A 17,774-nucleotide genomic window follows, 5' to 3' on the forward strand; every position below is an offset into this window, starting at 1 on the left:
TCTTAGTTCAATGTTAATTTGTTTTCAGTAAAATGTGAGAAAAGCCTGCTCTATGGGGCACTGGGTTCCTGCAAACTCTTGACAAAGTGTTTATCTTCAACACCTACTGAATCATCAGGGATAGGGTACTGGTGGAGTCATGATACCAAGATCACTAAGAACAGTGTTTAATATAGCACACTTCTAAGTAATATGATTACTTTGTGATGATATTCCTGTAGCCCTTTAAAAAGTGGTTATCTTAGAGACATAGTTTGTGTAGCCAACATCTAAGTAGCACATAGTGTCATTGTCTTCCTTTGTAAATTACAGCAATGGCTAAGGTATTCTGTGGGAAGGCCCCAACCCAAGGGTTAAGATACACATTTTTGACCCCACCCAAACTGTAACCAGGCACGTCTGCTTAGCCCACAGTACCCTGCAACGATTTTGACAGTTAATCCTGAAGTCTCTTTTGGCATGCGTCCCATCTCACCTTTACCTTCCTAAATCAGAGAACTTCTGGGGGAAAAAAACAAAAGGTAGGCCCATCTACATCCTTCTCTACCTTTCATCGCAGTAAATAATTCTCTTGCAGCAATTCATATTTTATTGGGGTGGGGGGACTTTTCCCACTCCTCAAACAGAGAATTCAGAATGCTTTGAGACAAAAACACAAGACAGACAGCTTCCACTTGAAAAATTCAATGTTCATGTCCTTCCTAATCACGTTTGGAACATTTCATCACTAAGTTCACTAGAACATCACTGACCTCTTCTGTAGGGAACCTCTCTTGAATTCTAAGATAGTCTATGACTAGTGTTTATTAAAAACGCTCTCTTGCTCCCAAATATCTAATACACAAATATACTGAGTAAGGGAGCCATTTTGATAACAACCTTGCACCTTCCTGTAGAATGGAGGCTTTAAGAAACCCACAAGTATTTGCAAATCAATTAAAATATAAAATATAGCAGTTAACACCTCCTTTCTAGTACTGGAAAGAAGGGAAGCGATTTCTATGTTGCCGTACAGTAAGCTCACTGGGATCTGTGGGAACTCTGAAAGATTTCATTTACATATTAATGCTGCAAGCATTTTGTGAGGGGAAGCGGAGAGTTATTCAGCACCAGTAATGAGCAGAGTAAAAGACAGAGGAGAGGAAGGTTAAAGTCCCCATAAGCTGTTTTGTTTTCAATAATTTTAGACTGTCCATAATGCCCTAAGCTGCTTTCTCAGCTGTGAAGCTACAGCAGCCTTTATGTGAGTGAAGATAATGCTGTCCCAGACACCGAAACAAAAAGTTGCGACTAAGGATCCCACCTAAAAAAAGAGGATTGTTTTGCCTCTATTGATTTATGTGTTTTTTTCATTATGGTAGTGGCTTTTAGAAACATGTCTATCAAAATAAAAATTTGATTTTTGAAATCCCTTCCTGGTTATTTATTACAATTTTAGTTTACAACTAAAGGAATTAGTCAAAGCCTCATTTACCTTTTCATCCTTCATGACGTTGTTTAGGATTTATTACACTTTATACACAATGCAAACAAACCAGACTGGTCCAGTTTTACTTACTATTTATAGTCAATGCCACTGTCTAGTCTCATTAGACAGCTGCAGTGTATAGCATTTGGGGTTTCAACATTGTAGTGGATTATTTGTGTAAATTTAGATATGAAAAACACTTCATTAAATTGAAAAAAACTTGTTTGATTTTCTACCAAACCTATAGTTTGGTAGAAACCTACTAAAATATCATCCCCTTTTTAGAAGTAAAACTCTAATGTTCCACAGAGTTTATCAGAGACTGTGGGTTCAATTTCAGTGCTAGTTGAAGCAGGCACAACTCTACTGATGTCAACAGAATTATACCTGCTTTAAATTAATTTGTCCCAAAGTTTCATAATCTCACACTCTGGATTGAAAGCATCTGATATTCATGAACCATTATTAGTTTAGAAACAATTCTAAATATCATCTTTTTTCAGTATTTGTCTGTCTTAGTTTTTATAATTAGGGGCAGTTACATGAAAACAGGACCTATTTTTCTTAAAATTCTGTCTGATCTTTGCCCATCGTAAGTCACCACTCTCTCTGACAGCAAAACTGTCTGCTATAGAAATCAAACATTTCAGGTAAGGAGCAAGGCGATAAACAATGTTCAGGAAAACTTGCAAGCTGTAAAGATTTCCCATGAGGCCACAGTAACTCACTAAAATTAAAGATGTTAAGCTTTTAGAAAGTTGCTTTCACCTCACACAGCAACAACTCTGAACACACAGAGGAAACTGCTTCTATACTAACAAACAATTTGAAGAGTCACCAAAAAATTAAGTACCCACCTCCTAGGAACATCAATTATTACCTGGTGCTAAAAGCTCTCGGACACACGCTCACCTCCTTAACTATACAGTTGGAAATCGTTATTCCTTCTTACTTTATAATTTACCTACTACAATGCTAACAAATCCCTGCATTTAATCATTCCATTTTGTAAACAGCTTTCATTTATTTAATGAAGGAATTAATTTTTATCAGAAAAATAATTTCAATATACATAGAATTTCTAATAAAGGGTAGATTTCTTCTCTTACCAGATTTCTGTCTCTATCAAAAGCTTGTTTAGAATGGGGACTGAGTGCGTCTGTGACTCATGAACACATCAGATTTCCACAGTCACGCTTTCTCTGTGGGGTGCTGTATAATAATAGTATGTCGCTCTACCCTCAGCCAGCTGTTCCATTTGCCAATGATATTTCACATACTTCCTCCACATTTAAAGCTTTAAAAAAAAAAAAGGGTGGAGGGAGAAGGGAAGGGATAGTTTGTATCTAAAACAGCTAGTCAAAAGGGAAAAAATGTAACAATCTTCATCAAACGCCGGAATCTAAATTGTGCAGAATTAAAGTGAAATTAATTCTTTGTATGAGCTAGAAGTAATAAAAGTGTATCAGTGGAAACACAATCTCTCCAGATGTACTGCGATAAGGAACCTTAGGATTCTGGCATCCAGGTGCAGGACAGACTGAACCTGATAAGGAATTGTACAAGCTTATTTTCTTCTGTAGAAAGGAAAAGAAATCTTAGCTGATACAGAGCTGTAAAATGTGCATCTGAGAAATGTTCTTATGGCTAGAGAAAAGGTTCAGATATTTAGGGATCTGGGGCAAAAATCTGTCTGGGGATTGGTCCTGCTTTGAGCAGGGGGTTGGACTAGATGATCTTCTGAGGTCCCTTCCAACCCTGATATTCTATGATTCTATAAGCGGCGCTAAAAGGAGATGGAAGATTGCATGAAAGGCTGTTAGAGAAACATCTGCAGCTCCTGGTATCATTAGGTCAACATCCAAATTTAAACTGAGAGGAAGATCTGGCACATATGCCTTCAATAAGCAGTCAAGCAAAACTCACCAGTGAAGAAAGACTTCCTGCTCAAATTGGCATGAAGTATTTACAGATACTGAGCTAGAAAGTAATACTGCCTGTACTGTAACTGTTTGAATGATCCCCATTATTGTACAGAACCAGTGTGCACAGATATTTTATAGTTACAAGAACAATGAATGGAACACACATCTAAGGCACCAAGTACAGTTTTTCCATTTGGAGTAAGTAGCAACCACTACCCATCTACAAAGGCAAATGCTGTAAGCTCTATTTAGTCTATACCAACTGAATCAGAGGCCTGATTGCCACACAGTAAAAAGCTGTAGTGTACACAGGATAAAACTGTCTTCCAGAACCAGGCTAAGACTCAGGACAGTATGAGGTTTTATTTAGCTCCACCTGAACTCTGTCCTGGGTTTTAACCTAATTCTGGTGTCACAGGCGCCATTTGCACTACAGCTTTTAACCATGTGGTAAGCAGGTCACGAGAAAACAGCACTGCAACTGACGCCTCTGATTAGTTATAGCATAGACCAGGATTATGATTGGGGCTGTTTGTTCCTACTTACAACCTATTTCATGCTGCCCCAGAAATCTGGGAAAATAATGGTAGCTTGTAGTCCATACACCCTGGGCAACAGCAAGAGGTCACAGAGTGGGCCTCTCACTGCCATTTCCTAGTGCTTCCCTGTCTTTTCAATACAGAAGGTTAAATTACTCCAGAAGACTCCCAACAGGGCTCCCATTGTTTGCCAATCAACACTCAGAAATACAATGGCATTCATTCATGTACAGAGCAAACATGCAGGCAGCAAATGTTGGTATGTGTAGTCTCATTTTGGATTTTTTGGGAACAGTTTGTCTGAAATCCTGTCTTTCTACAAACAGTCTTTTTTTTTTTAAAGTTACAATGTGTTTTTATGCTTAAGCTACTCAGTAGGGACTAACTCCAGACAAGACTGCATTTTACAGGCAAGCTAAGGAATAGCCCTGAAAACTAACCCATTTGCTGGGACTCAATGTGTTTCTGAAAAGATCTACTCGCTGCCATCACACTGAAAAAGATGACATTTTAATAGAGAAATACACATTCAGAAAAGTGAAAAATAGTTGATCTCTTTCAAAGAAGACAGTCATAGTCAGCTTGATTTTGATTTTGAAATACCACTTAGTGTTTAGCCTCAGAGCACACATTGCTATGGGGTACAGACACTGAGGTCTCAAAGTGCACTTTAAGACTGTTCATTTTATGTTGTTTTGTGACTAAGATTGAAGTCCTCCACCCACCCCTACAACAGTTTACAAAAAAATCAAATGAGCAAAAAAACCCAGTTACAATATGACAGAAGTCCAATGTTGCTGACAACAGGGGAAACTCTAGCCCCACACACCTCTTCATTGTTTTGATTTTTCTACTTCAACACTGGCCAGAGCAAAGACTTTGTCTCCAGATCCTATGGAGGGAAAAACAGAAATAAAAATTGTCTTTATCCCATCACCACCATCCCAGTTTAGAGAAACGGTAAGTTATTAGCAGGGACTGTGTTTTGGAGGGGTTCATTTTTGATACCTTAAATCAGACAAAATAACACAAGAGTACTTTTGGGGCAAGAAGTCAAACCTACATTTTGAAAACGAAAACATTTCAGGTATAACTTGTTAAAAAATGGGGCCATATTCTGGCTTCAGCTATATTATGTGCATGCCTGAAAAGCTGTGGCCAGGAAAGTAGCTGCAAGATTGATGGCATCCACCCAATTCTAACCCCTTCTAAACCTAATGAGATCCAAGCTTCCCAGGACCTCGAAGCTAGAGCCATGAGAAGATGCATTCCAGGGTAAGGCCTCAAGTTCACACACTGGCCTGGCCCTTCACACGCCAATGATTACCCCTGCTTCACTGGAAGCATGCCCGTGGCAAAGAGGAGTAATCAGTATAGAGGTTCACAGAAGCACTGCTTTCTCCCCAGTTTGAGAAGCAACTGGACTGAAATCTGGCCCAGAAGAATCTAGGTTTAATATTGGAATGTGTTGATAGGGAAAATTAATTGCATACTGAATGCACATTCAGTCTTGTCACTTTGATGGGAGATATTTGGTTATGACAGTGGTGAGAGAAGATGCGTTTCACCCCTGTACCATTTGTTGCTATGGCAAGAAACTGCAGAGCTCTCAGGGCCAAGAAAAGAAAAGGGTTTTTTTCAGGAGTGCTGGAAGAGGACAAGGAATTTGAGCAGAAATCATGTTTATCCCTAAAAATGCTGTCCCTATTTACTAGGTATAACTCCCAAGGCCACCCCATTATGTGGAACACTTAATGTTTTTTTCCACATTAGGTTTCTTCTACCTTTTTCTGATTTTTCCACAGAGGAATATATCTAAATTTTACCAGCATTATACTAGGACATATATTTTTAAGTGACGTGGATATTTTTCATCAGATTTTCCCTTTTAGATCCCATGTCATGTAGCCATTTCTTTCCACTAGTGCATGGGGATGCTGAGAAGCTTTGATGTTAGCAGTATCAAGAAACTTACCAAGGTCACTAGAGGCTCTCTCAAACTGGCTGAGGGCTGCACCTGCATTTGCTGACAGGAAAGTCTCATCATCTGGAGTCAGCTGAACCAAAAATACATAAATAAATAAATAAAAACATAAATATTTTATATATATATATATATATATATATATATATATAAATATATATGAACTGGACAACTTAATTGCATAATCTTTTTCACTTTGTCAGGATATGTATCTGAGTATACATTTTGGAGTATGAGCTTTCATGGGTGAATACCCACTTCGTCGGATGCATCCACCCACGAAAGCTCATGCTCCAAAACGTCTGTTAGTCTATAAGTTGCCACAGGACTTTTTGCTGCTTTTACAGATCCAGACTAACACGGCTACCCCTCTGATACTTGTGTATATATGAAATATTTCAGCCTGTAGGACCTGTGAATCTGATATGCTTTTAAAGTGATGGCATTATCTGACTGGTGTGAATGCGAAGTAAGCACTGGTGAAAGGTGCCAGATAGACAAAAATTCTTTCTGTCAAATCAACAGAAAAGGGAGAGCATAAGCAGCATTGTTGCAGCTTCAGCCAATTGTATCAATGAACCTCAATGTCAAACTGCAAAGACTACCTTTAGGAGAGGTCATCCTTCATCTTTGTGCTGAGGCTGTCAACGAGGATGTGAGGGACAATGGTGTTTTTGTGATTTGGACACCTAGCCATGAGGAAATAGATACCAGTCCAAACTTATTTCACATAGGCCAATGAACAGACTAACAGCTTTCAGTCACTTACCTGCTATGGCCATATTAAAGCAATGACTTAGAGATGACAGTCTGTTTCACTACAATCCTGAACCATCTGGTCACGTACATATGTATTTTGGTTTTTATTGTGTGGCACTCCAATGCTTTGTGACAAGTGACATTTATGAATATACAATAATGAATTAGCATCACAAAGTTGGAAAAGCCAGGATATGAAGAGGTAAGATCAACTTCTTATTTAGGAACTCATCAAGACTGCATTCTGATTATTAAAGCAAGACAGAAATTGATGTGTCTGATACGAGCCTTCCAAACTGTTGGTGTCAGCAATATGGCAAATTCCCGTGAGTGAAGCCTGCTGCATTCCTTTAAGAGCCTTGAGCATTTTGTCACCTCACACCCACCATCTTCAAGGACCCAACTCTCCTAGATTCCTTTCCCATGGTTTGGGTGCCCTGTCTTTGAAGCACTCCCAGGTCCCAGCTACTAATGGAGTGGGAGTTTGCACCTAGAAAACAAGCCCTTATAACTATGCTATTCTGGAAATATCTATTTAAAAAAAAAAAACAAAACTTTCAAAAGACAAAATCAGTGTAGCTTTAACATACTGATAGGGCTAGTTTACTGCACTGCACCAACGGCAAAAATTGAACACTTGTGAAATAATTATTTAGATGAAGGAAAGAACTGAATACACATCAGAATAATGGAGAGCGTGAGTTCCCTTTAAACGTTATAGACTCCTTGCCAGGCTTTAGTTCTTGAAAATATAAGATACACTACTGCCATCAGGTAAAGGATGTCAACACTGTAAAATAACTGGAAAACTGGAGAAAAATTATAAATAAATTACATAACTTAGCTCTGCTGCATAATTACTCATTTAGCAACCTGTTGCAATGCAAATGCTTTGAGGACCATTTAATTGGAATAGATCTCATGATCTTTAGCCCTTATATAGCGTTTTATCACTTGAATGTGTTGTACAGACATCAAATTAATCTTCACAACTCTGTGAGCTAGGTTAATCTTAATTTTAAAAATAAGAAATACAGGTGAAAGATCATGCTCAAAATACAGAGTACCAGTTAGGATTAGAACCCAAGAGTCCCTGACCCTTATCTTCCTGTTCAATATACTATGCCACACAGCCTCTCATAGAAAGTGCTGTACACTTAAAGATGTATTGAAATGAATTTCAAAACAACATCCTAAATTAACAACAGATTGGATGGAAACACTTAAATTACAAATAAATAACTTTTAAACCAAAGTATTTCAAAATCATGTCCTCCTTCATCCTTCCTCAACCACCCAAATCCCAGTTCAAGTTTTTGTGCGTTTCCTTTTAAGACCTGATGAAATCAGAGGTCCTATCTACACTGCAACTTAAATCAGTACTGTAACTAATTAGCCTCTTAGAGACAACTCAGCATGGTTTGAGCCCACAGAAAACATGGTAATATATGGCTAGCACTTTGAAAATCAGCCACATGTTCAGCACACTTTTACTTCTGGGGGCATTCTGCACCAAAAAATTAAAAATTCTACACACAATATTTCAAAATTCAGCAAATTTTATTTGTCAAAATGGCACTACATAATCATGCCAGTTTCAATTATTTTGGTAATTTATTTCAAAATACCTGTCAGCCAGTTTTCAGAGTAGCACCTGTGTTAGTCTGTATCCGCAAAAAGAACAGGAGTACTTGTGGCACCTTAGAGACTAACAAATTTATTTGAGCATAAGCTTTCGTGGGCTACAGCCCACTTCATCAGATGCATGCAGTGGAAAATACAGTAGGAAGATATATATATACACAGAGAACATGAAACAGTGGGTGTTACCATACACACTATAATGAGAGTGATCAGTTAAGGTGAACTATTTTGTCAAATAGTATGTCTAACAATACAGACACATGCAAAAATCCCCCCAGGAGTAGAGAGTTAAAGAAACTCCTATGACAACCCAGGTCCTGTTTCTCTGCCCCCTTTCCTCCCCCAAGCCAAACCAGAGGGCTAGACACCCACAACCCCTCGCTCCGAGACCAACTGCAGTGCCCCTCCAAGCCAATACACCCAAACCCCTTCCCCCCCAGAGCACAGCCACAGGCCCCCCCTAAATTAGATACCGCCATCCCCTCCCACCCTGATCCCAGACGCAAGGGCCCCCCTTGACCATATACCCACATCCCCTTCCCTCAGAGCTCAGACACCTGCCCCCTCTCCGCCTGCCAGAGCCCAGCTGTGGTCCCCCGTCCCACCACAGAGCCCATGGATCCAGAGGGAGAAACAGTCTGATAGTCCCAGCCTTGCACAGCTGTCCTCTCCTTCTCTTAGGGCATGCGGGAAACTGCAGCTACCAGGAACCCTCTAGCTTCCTCTCCCTCCCCTGGCAGCGTCTTCTATGTGCGAGCTGTGCTCTACTGGGTCCAGTGGCCTCTAGTGGCAGCCAGCAGCATTGCAGTCCATGTCTGAGGAGGGAAATTCTATGCACACAATGTTAATTTCTTCAAAATTCTGTATTGCACAGTGGCGCAGAATTCCCCCAGGAGCAACACTTTCTGTAGTATACACAGACACCTTCCCTATCTGTATTTAGTACGTAACTGGTTCCTCCCTCCCAGTTTCCATACCTGGAACAATGTTCTACCTCACGTGTCTACTGGGAATGTCTAAGATAGTAAATGACAACTGATTACTTTCTCTTACAATCAATTCATATAAACAAGATAGGAGGTGCGGTAGATGTAAACATAAAAAAGCTGAAAAAGGACTGTGCAGCTTTTCTCACAAATTTGTGGACACAGCTGCATTACTGGTTCAAATCAATGTGCTAGAGTTGTATTTACAACATAGCCGGGGCCCAATATCAAAAATATTGTAAAGAGTGCAGCTCCTTGCCTTTCTTTAGTAGTTAGTGACGTTACTAACTCTCACAAGAGAAACACAGATACTTGAACTCAGACTTTGGCAGCTTAAAAAAAAGACTTCCATTTAAACTATAGTTAACTAAGTCTATCCAAGTAATCTGTTAATGATTTAAGATCTTAAGTAACTTTTGCAATTATTTCTTCCAAGACATTTTAAGCATCAGCATCTTTTGGGAAAATCCAGGAATAAAAATCTTTTGGACGAAGGTATTGATTAAAATGAATACTGTTACTGGGACACAGGTGCATGAAATACAAGTCATGTTTTCCACACGAAATATCCAAACCCCAGGCACTATCAAAAGAAAACAACTAATGGAGTATTATTCAAGTAACTTGCAGCAAAACACATACCAAGACACTGAAAAGCTAATGTGAATCTGACATCACAAGAACAGGCATCTTCCTCCATGGAAACTGTTTCCTTTTTAAAGCTATCATACATGGTGACTCTTTCCTTCACAGCCTGGCAATAGGAAAATATAACTCTTCCCCTCATCCCTCTAGTGGTTAGAGACAAGAATTAAGTCAGGATTCCTGGGTTCTATTCCCAGTAATTCCATACATGCAGCAAGTCACTTAATGTCCTAATACAGTTTACTTATCTGCATAGTGGGGAGTCCCTAATACAGTTTACTTACCTGCATAGTGGGGATAACACCTACCTTTCAAGGGTGAAGTAAGAGAGTATATTACGCGGGGAGGGATAGCTCAGTGGTTTCAGCATTGGCCTGCTAAACCCAGGGTTGTGAGCTCAATCCTCGAGGGGGCCATTTAGGGATCTGGGGCAAAAATCTGTCTGGGGATTGGTCCTGCTTTGAGCAGGGGGCTGGACTAGATGACCTCCTCACGTCCCTTCCAATCCTGATAGTCTAAGCCTTTGATATTTTCTTTCCATGGCTGGGTGGTAAATTAGGGAACAAGTAGTATTGCAACTTGTTTAAGCAGGTACAAATTGATATTAGTTATATGTCATCAACTCAGGTGACAATCAATGAGTCCACTTTAAATTCAGATCATGATCAACCATCCATGAAAGGGCTTATACAAATGCTCAGTATTGTTCTCTATACTCTCTATAACATACTCTTCAGCGAGGCCGAGTGGCACTGAAATTTAGGTTACGTCTAAACTATGAATTATAAGTCTGATTCCCCTGCTCTCATCAAGCTAGCGCAAGTATAAACAGCAACGTAGCCATGGTAGCACAGGCAACAGAGGCACAGTTGGGTTTCAGGAGGGTTTCCATTTGGCATAGGTCAATTGTGCTTCCACTGTCACTGCCTGTGCTATGGCAGCTACATTCCTATTTATGCTCTTGCTAGCTCAATGAGCGCTAGTGCAAGTAGGTGTACACAAGCAGGAGACTGACGTCCCCTAGCTCATAGTATAGATGTAGCCATAGGGATGCTTGTGCCATGAGGCTTGATTTTGTATTACCCAATATAACTGCATTCTCTCTATACATATGCAATGCACACAAAAACAAAACAACTGTTTAACAAGATAGAATTTCAATTCCCTCCTCATAGACTTTAAGGTCAGAAGACACCATCATAATCATAGCTCAACGAATGACAGATATCAATGCTCATATTGTTACCTTCTCTCCAAGCTTCCTGAGAGCAGTTAGGATTTCCCCCTTCTGCTCTGTGTATAGGTCCCGTCCCAGTTTCCCAACCATCAGATCTCGGTCCATCTGAACAAGAAATAATATTATTTTCAAATGTGGAAAATTTCACATGAAACTACTAGAAAATTAACAACCTGACCACCCCAAGAGCCTACATTTAGATTCCTTTTTAAAAAATCCTGTTAATGAATATGACAATTGTGAAAGCGTGTGGTAAAGAGCTGTGAAAAAGCCCCCCCACAGCTCTGCCAGTGTCTTTTAATTCTGACTTCAGCATGTTTGGCTATTCCAATCTTGGACCAGTTCTGAACAGAAATTGCTATCTATGTCAAGTTGTGTGGTAATATTCTGAGGACAAACATCCACTAGGATAACGCCCCCACACTTCATTTCACTTGTATCCTATCCAGAATCGGAATCCAAATCTCTGGAGATGAAAGGCTAATGCACTGGCTAGTCCCTCAATCTGAGTTCCCAGATCATGGCTCTTCTTCTGAATTTATATTTGTGATAATGGAAGTATTTCTGGTGTTCAGTTTACTAAGTGTGTATTCACCCACGAAAGCTCATGCTCCAAAACCTCTGTTAGTCTCTAAGGTGCCACAGGATTCTTTGCTGCTTTTACAGATCCAGACTAACACGGCTACCCCTCTGATACAGTTTACTATTGGTTACCAGATTTTTTTGGGCTGTATTAGGAAAATGAGGAGGGAAGGAGGGAACACAAGTAACATTTTCAGTCCCGATGCCTAACAGTGAGATAGCTATTTGATGCTGACCAGATTCTGAAAGGCATCAGAAGATTCTCTGCCACCACAAAATTCACACTGACCCTTAATTTGTGGAAAAAGGAAGGACAAAAATCAGGCCAGTTGAAATAAATCTATTAGAGCTATAGTCTGTCTACAGGAATCTTTACCTCTGCCAACCTTGTCCGTAACTGCCCTGGCTGTTTCTTTGCAAACATTCTAATGACTTCTGGAGTTTTAAAAGCCTGGCTGATGGCTGCTTGTATAGCCTGAAAGAAAAAGAATGAGCACATCTAATAGCAAACAACATGAAATACAGCCACATTACACCAGATTCACAAATGCTCAACAGCACCCTCTGCCTCAGTTGGTAAGAGACATTCAGGCCATGTCTACAATATCACTTATGTTGACAAAACTTGTGTCACCCAGGGGTGTGAAAAACACATACCCCCAAGAGACATATTTTTTGCCTGCATAAGTTTCCAAACCATATATTGGGGATGGGAACAAGCACAAACTCTACACTTTGTGAACACTCCTCCTTGACTTTTGGGCTTTTTTGCTTTATTACTTATTCTACCCCCTTTAGGGATTAAGAGGCATAGTAAATGTATCTCTTCTATTTCTGTAACACTTTGACCTTATTTCCATAACTAACTAAGCATTTCAATTTAAAATTATTTTCTCCCCTTCATCCTGAAACACCATTTAAATCATTTAAAGCTAGGAAGAAACTGGGACAGGAGGGCTAGATTGGCACTATGGTGGAGCTAGACGGGGGGGGCAGGGAGAGAGATTGAGAAAGGAACTAGGGAACAGAGGTCTGTATTGGGACTGTGAAGAGCCAGGCAGGAACTGGGATTTGGAACATCGGGGGGCTGGAGAGGAGCTAGGTGATGGGGGGTGGGGGGAACGACACTGGACTAGGGTTATGGGGGAGCTGGAGAAGGGCAGATTTTCCAATCAGGAAGGGGTCTCTAATCTATTCTTGCACCAGGGTCCCCTAGAGCCTTGCTATCCCACCCAGCAGATGGGGTAGGAACTTCTCACACCATGTTGCCCTAAACCTAGTTGGTGAGGTCTTCCCCATCATCTTTCATATCAGACTCCACTTAATAAGATGTCCGCTATATTTAAGCCCTGCCCTGGGTCTATTTCTACATATTTAATTACCCTGATTCTTAAATATAGCTTTAATTTGAAAGACTACAGATTAAATCAACATATACCTGATTAATGTGGAATAGTCATGTGTTACATATGAGTTTGTGTGTGTGTAGAACAGACAAATACAAAGGCGTAAATACTTGTATACAGTCTGTATATATATATATATACACACACACACACACACACACTCACATACATACACACACACACCAGTATGTATTTTCACCTTCTTTTTCACAAACTATAAGTATGACGTATGCTATATTTAGAAAGATACCACATAGGAGACTTCCAAGTATGAATCATCCTTACCAGCTGCATCCCACTGAGTTCATCTATCAAAGTCATATTTCCAGACATGATCTTCTTCAGTGAGTCATTGAACTCACTTAACTGTTCTAGAGTTTCTTTTTTGGTTTCTTCATACTCATCTGTATCCAGTTCCTCTCTAAAGGAAATTCAACAAGCCACATCAACTCTCAGGATTAAACCCAGAAACACACAATTAATTATCTATTGACAAATAGCTGAAGTACAGACACTACCTAAAATAGTGTGCTTGTACCAGGACTCTTGTAGTCCATTAGCTGGATTAAGAATGAAAGCTATTGCGATCATTAGGACTCAGTGTAGTTAATGAAACAACTGCTCTCAGAAGACAATGAAATAGGAGAATAATAGTTGTCCAACATTTCACTCTCTCAAGGGTGGCCTGGGAAGTTCTAGCCTCCTCACAAAGGAGTCTCAATACATCACTACTGAAACTAAGAATTCTTCACTTTCCATAAGAACATTTCTTAATCTTAATATTGTGCTAGATGAGGCAATATAGGGTAAAATTAAAAATAAAGATAAAGTAACACCTATGTGTGGAGTAAAGGTTCCCACACCCATAGTTAGCCATAGTAAGAACGGCATTGAGACTTTGAATCTTGGTACCATGAAGGAACGTTTGTGCAGTTCCATTAGGAACTACTTTTCAAAAACATACCTGAAGGTCTGTCATTCCAGAGGCTTATTTCAAGAATGAACATGAAATAGCATCCTCAAAGAAGTAGCTTGTTTACAATCATACTTTCTTAATAATAATAATCATTCGTTTCTCCCACCATTTGTCTATTTAGATTATAAACTGTTTGGAGAAGGGACTCACTATGTATATGTGCAATACCTAACACAATGGGCCATAATCTTAGCTAGGGACTCCAGAGGATGATACTACAAATTATTTATTTTCCTGACCCCAAAGTTTGCCCCATTATCTACATTCGTACTTCCTCTTCTCATACTCAGTTACAGTAACCTTCTCTCTGAGCTCAAGAAGGCTGAACACTTCCTCTCAAGGTCTATGGCCAATCAGTGTCATTTCTTGAGTTGCCCAAGGAGAGACTAGAGGAGCAACTTGAAACATACAGTAGAAACTCAGAATTAAGAAGACCTTGGGATGGAGGCTGTCCATACTCTGAAACGTCTAACTCTGAAAAAGGCATTATGGACTTCAACCACTGGCGAGGGGCTGCAGCCACAGAGGGTTGGGGGTGGGGACCACTGGGTCTCCAGGCTTCAGCCTGACAGTTCCGTTCCCGATTTCAGCCTGGCGGGGGGGATGCCAGACCTCAGGGCTTTAGCTACAGGGGGAGCACTAGGGTTGAGATCAGTGTTCCCCTTGTAGCTAAAGCTCTGGCGCCCCCCACAGGGCTAAAGCCGGGAACAGAGCCACAGGGCTGAAGCCCCGAGCCCCGGCACATCCCCAAAGCAGAAGTCCTGAGCACCGGTGCTCCTGAGAGTCAGAAGCCCTGACTCCACTCACCCTGCAGCTGCACCCTAGCACCACCATGCTGAAGCTCTGAGCCCGAGGGCTAAAGCCCCACGGGAGTAAAGTATTCATGTGTGTGCATCTCTGCTGCTGCCTCTTTACTTCAGGTTCCAGAGGGTGTCCAGTTGACTGGCATGTCCATAACTCTGTCGGTCATATCTTTGAGATTCTACTGTACTGCCTCTGATGAAAAGTACAATGGCTTGGCAGGTTTCTACCTCCTGCCAAGCTGGAAATTCAGGATCAAGTCCTGACCTTGGATACCTACGTGGAAATGGCCTCTAGATTACCAGAAGGCTTAGAATTTTGTGCAGCTTTGTTAAAAATACAGTAGTATGGAGCAGGGTAGGCACACTCCACAGAATTCTGCTGAGACCACATGTAAAGTACTGCATGCAGTTCTGGGTGCCTCATTACCAGAAAATCACTGACAAATTTGAGTGAGTTCAGAAGAGGAACAAAAATGCTTCTGAGGTTGGGATAATTCACTGATGAGGAAAGAACAAATATCATATGTAGGTTGACTAGGCAATAGTTAAGGAAGGGTAGACAAGGTCGCCATCTACAGCTATATAAAGGTTGTAAACACGAAGGGGGGAGGCAACTGCTTCGGGTGACAGAGTGGAATATTACATTAAGAGCAATGGGATGAAATGAAGAAAAGGAAAATTTGTCATAAGGTTCCTTCTGGTAAGTGAGCTGTATTAGTGTGTGGAATAATTCAAGAAAGCAAGTGGTAAAGCCCTATTGGTAGGAACTTTTAAAACTAGGTTGGACAAAGACATCAGAAAATTCACTGAAGAGAACATTTCCGCAGTGGCATGGAGGTGGGCTAAGAAACTGTTTTCCATCTCTGTTTTTTATTAATCCCTTAAGAGTTAATATTCAAGGACATCACTGAACCATTTGATTATGTTTTCCAAGCTGCACACAAAAACAAAATAACTGCAATGAAAAATAGGGACAAACTTCAATAATAGCATTTTTTTTAAAAAGATAGTGCACAATAATTTTGAATTCTGTGAACAGGTGATGATTCCATTGTTCACAAAAGTAGTACAATGTCACACTCCATCTAAGAAGTTCAAATCTCCAAGAAAATTGCAACACATTTTCCTGAACTCTGTTTTTTCCTGTAGGAGCCATTCTTAACCATGGAAAGAGTAGAAAAAGTTCATTTGAATTTGTCCTCCACTGCTTAAACCAAGCATCCTTACGCTGATTTAAAAACAAAGCCTCAAAGAACTGTGACAGGAATACTGAAAGGTGCAGCATTTTTTTCTGCCAACTGTTGCTGGAAAAATATTTACATTTAAAAGGGAGACCCTGCCTTTTCATACCTGCACTCCTCCAGGTCTTGCAGCTGCTGCATTAACCTGTCCAACTGCTCTTCCAAGTTCTGTTTTAGTTTACTGGTCTCTATTGCTCCTCTTGAAGCCATTTTAAATCTTTATATGGAAAGTGCACACCTATAAGACAGAGGACATTTTACTGATATCCAGATACGTACCAACTGAATTTAAAAGGTGTCCTGGCAAGCAGGGACTCTATACTACAATAAACACCAATGTGCCCTAGAAGTGTTTCTTAAGAGATGATCCATGAACTACCTGTGATCTGCAGTGTCTTGCCTGAGAATACCCAAATAAAAACATTTGGAGACCCTAGCAGTGGCAGATTTGGTAGGCTGGGCAGGAATAGGTGCTCTATGGAATAACTTTTCCTTTAAAGTGGTCAATAGAGTGAAGAAGTTTAACAGCCATAGCACATCAAAATGGAAACATGACTGAAACCAAGAAGCAATTACTAAAATCCCTAGTCCCTACATTATAGAATGGAATGCATTCTTGACATATTCTTTTCGGAATTAGATAAACTAGAGGAAGCCTAGGCTTGAATGCCTGAGGCTTTCACACAACATTATTACAACTATCAACCTTAAAAACTTGTGGTGTTCCCAATCAAACCTCCACTTCTCTAATAACAAGTTATCTGGGTTACAAAAAACACTGATGTTCTTGGAAACTTGTTGACTGAAATATAATTTAGGCCCAAAAACAGAGATCTTAACACTCTGAACTGAAGTCAATAGCCCTTTGTGATATACTTAACAAAAAAATGAAAAATATCCCAGGCACCAGCTAGAAAGTTATTAAACACTAAAAGCAACATGGGGGAGGGGGAAGAAAGGGAAGCATTTTGGTTGGGGAGAGGGGAGCTTTAACTGTTAGGGGTGAGAAGAAAACTAACCCCCTTAAAATGAGTGTGAGCAAATACATTTTTATTTAGCTCCCACCCATCCCCTTTTCACTAACTGGTAAAGTAACGCCAAACACCATCACATAACCACAACTCTACCAAACCCATTAAAACCCAATATCACCTCTATGACTGTCCTTATTCTCCTATCTACTTCCCGCCACAAACTCCACTCATACCACTCACCCTTAGTCCCTATGCACCCTTGGGCTGCCCTACCCCCCACATCTCCACAAGCCCCACAAGTTTACCCCAGTCTTTTACCTGGAACCCTCACACAGACGCACTCCCTACCCCTAGCAGTCAAGGGCAGGCACCAGCCCCTTCCTCATAGTACGTGATAAACTGCAACTTGACTATTGTTTTGACCACCGCTCACAAGGCCCCAGCCTCTTACTCACACGCGTCCCTTCCAGGACCGGCCTCACCTCAAGATGTGCGGAGGGGTCTCCCTCACTCCATACCCATCACTCAGCGCCCAAGGCTGCAGGGAGACCCGACCACACCCACTTCCGGAAAGGGGGACAGCTCCAGGCAACGGACCTACAGCC

The 17,774-nt window shown here is 40.6% G+C and overlaps 2 protein-coding genes across 4 annotated transcripts in view; both read right to left on the bottom strand.

The window, feature by feature from the left end:
- Window positions 1–17,774, bottom strand: part of DFFA (DNA fragmentation factor subunit alpha) — a 355,095-nt gene that overhangs the window by 29,625 nt on the left and 307,696 nt on the right. The window lies entirely within an intron of this gene.
- LOC116821940 (protein LZIC) lies at window positions 1,386–17,743 on the bottom strand. 3 transcript variants are annotated; one of them, XM_032775477.2, is made up of 8 exons: window positions 17,652–17,743; window positions 16,305–16,433; window positions 13,461–13,596; window positions 12,146–12,244; window positions 11,197–11,292; window positions 5,908–5,989; window positions 4,762–4,824; window positions 1,386–2,765 (listed from the first exon to the last, which is right to left on the bottom strand). In XM_032775477.2, exons 2-7 carry the CDS (start codon window positions 16,403–16,405, stop codon window positions 4,766–4,768), a joined length of 573 nt encoding a protein of 190 aa, XP_032631368.1. In that variant the 5' UTR covers window positions 16,406–16,433; window positions 17,652–17,743; the 3' UTR covers window positions 1,386–2,765; window positions 4,762–4,765. The 3 variants fall into 3 exon arrangements, with proteins under 3 accessions (XP_032631368.1, XP_032631366.1, XP_032631367.1); XM_032775475.2 differs by lacking the exon at window positions 1,386–2,765 and having other exon boundaries at window positions 4,421–4,824; window positions 17,652–17,733; XM_032775476.2 differs by lacking the exon at window positions 1,386–2,765 and having other exon boundaries at window positions 4,421–4,824; window positions 17,625–17,716.

The sequence above is a fragment of the Chelonoidis abingdonii genome, chromosome 23 (assembly GCF_003597395.2).
Source record: "Chelonoidis abingdonii isolate Lonesome George chromosome 23, CheloAbing_2.0, whole genome shotgun sequence".
NCBI classification, from domain to species: domain Eukaryota; kingdom Metazoa; phylum Chordata; order Testudines; family Testudinidae; genus Chelonoidis; species Chelonoidis abingdonii.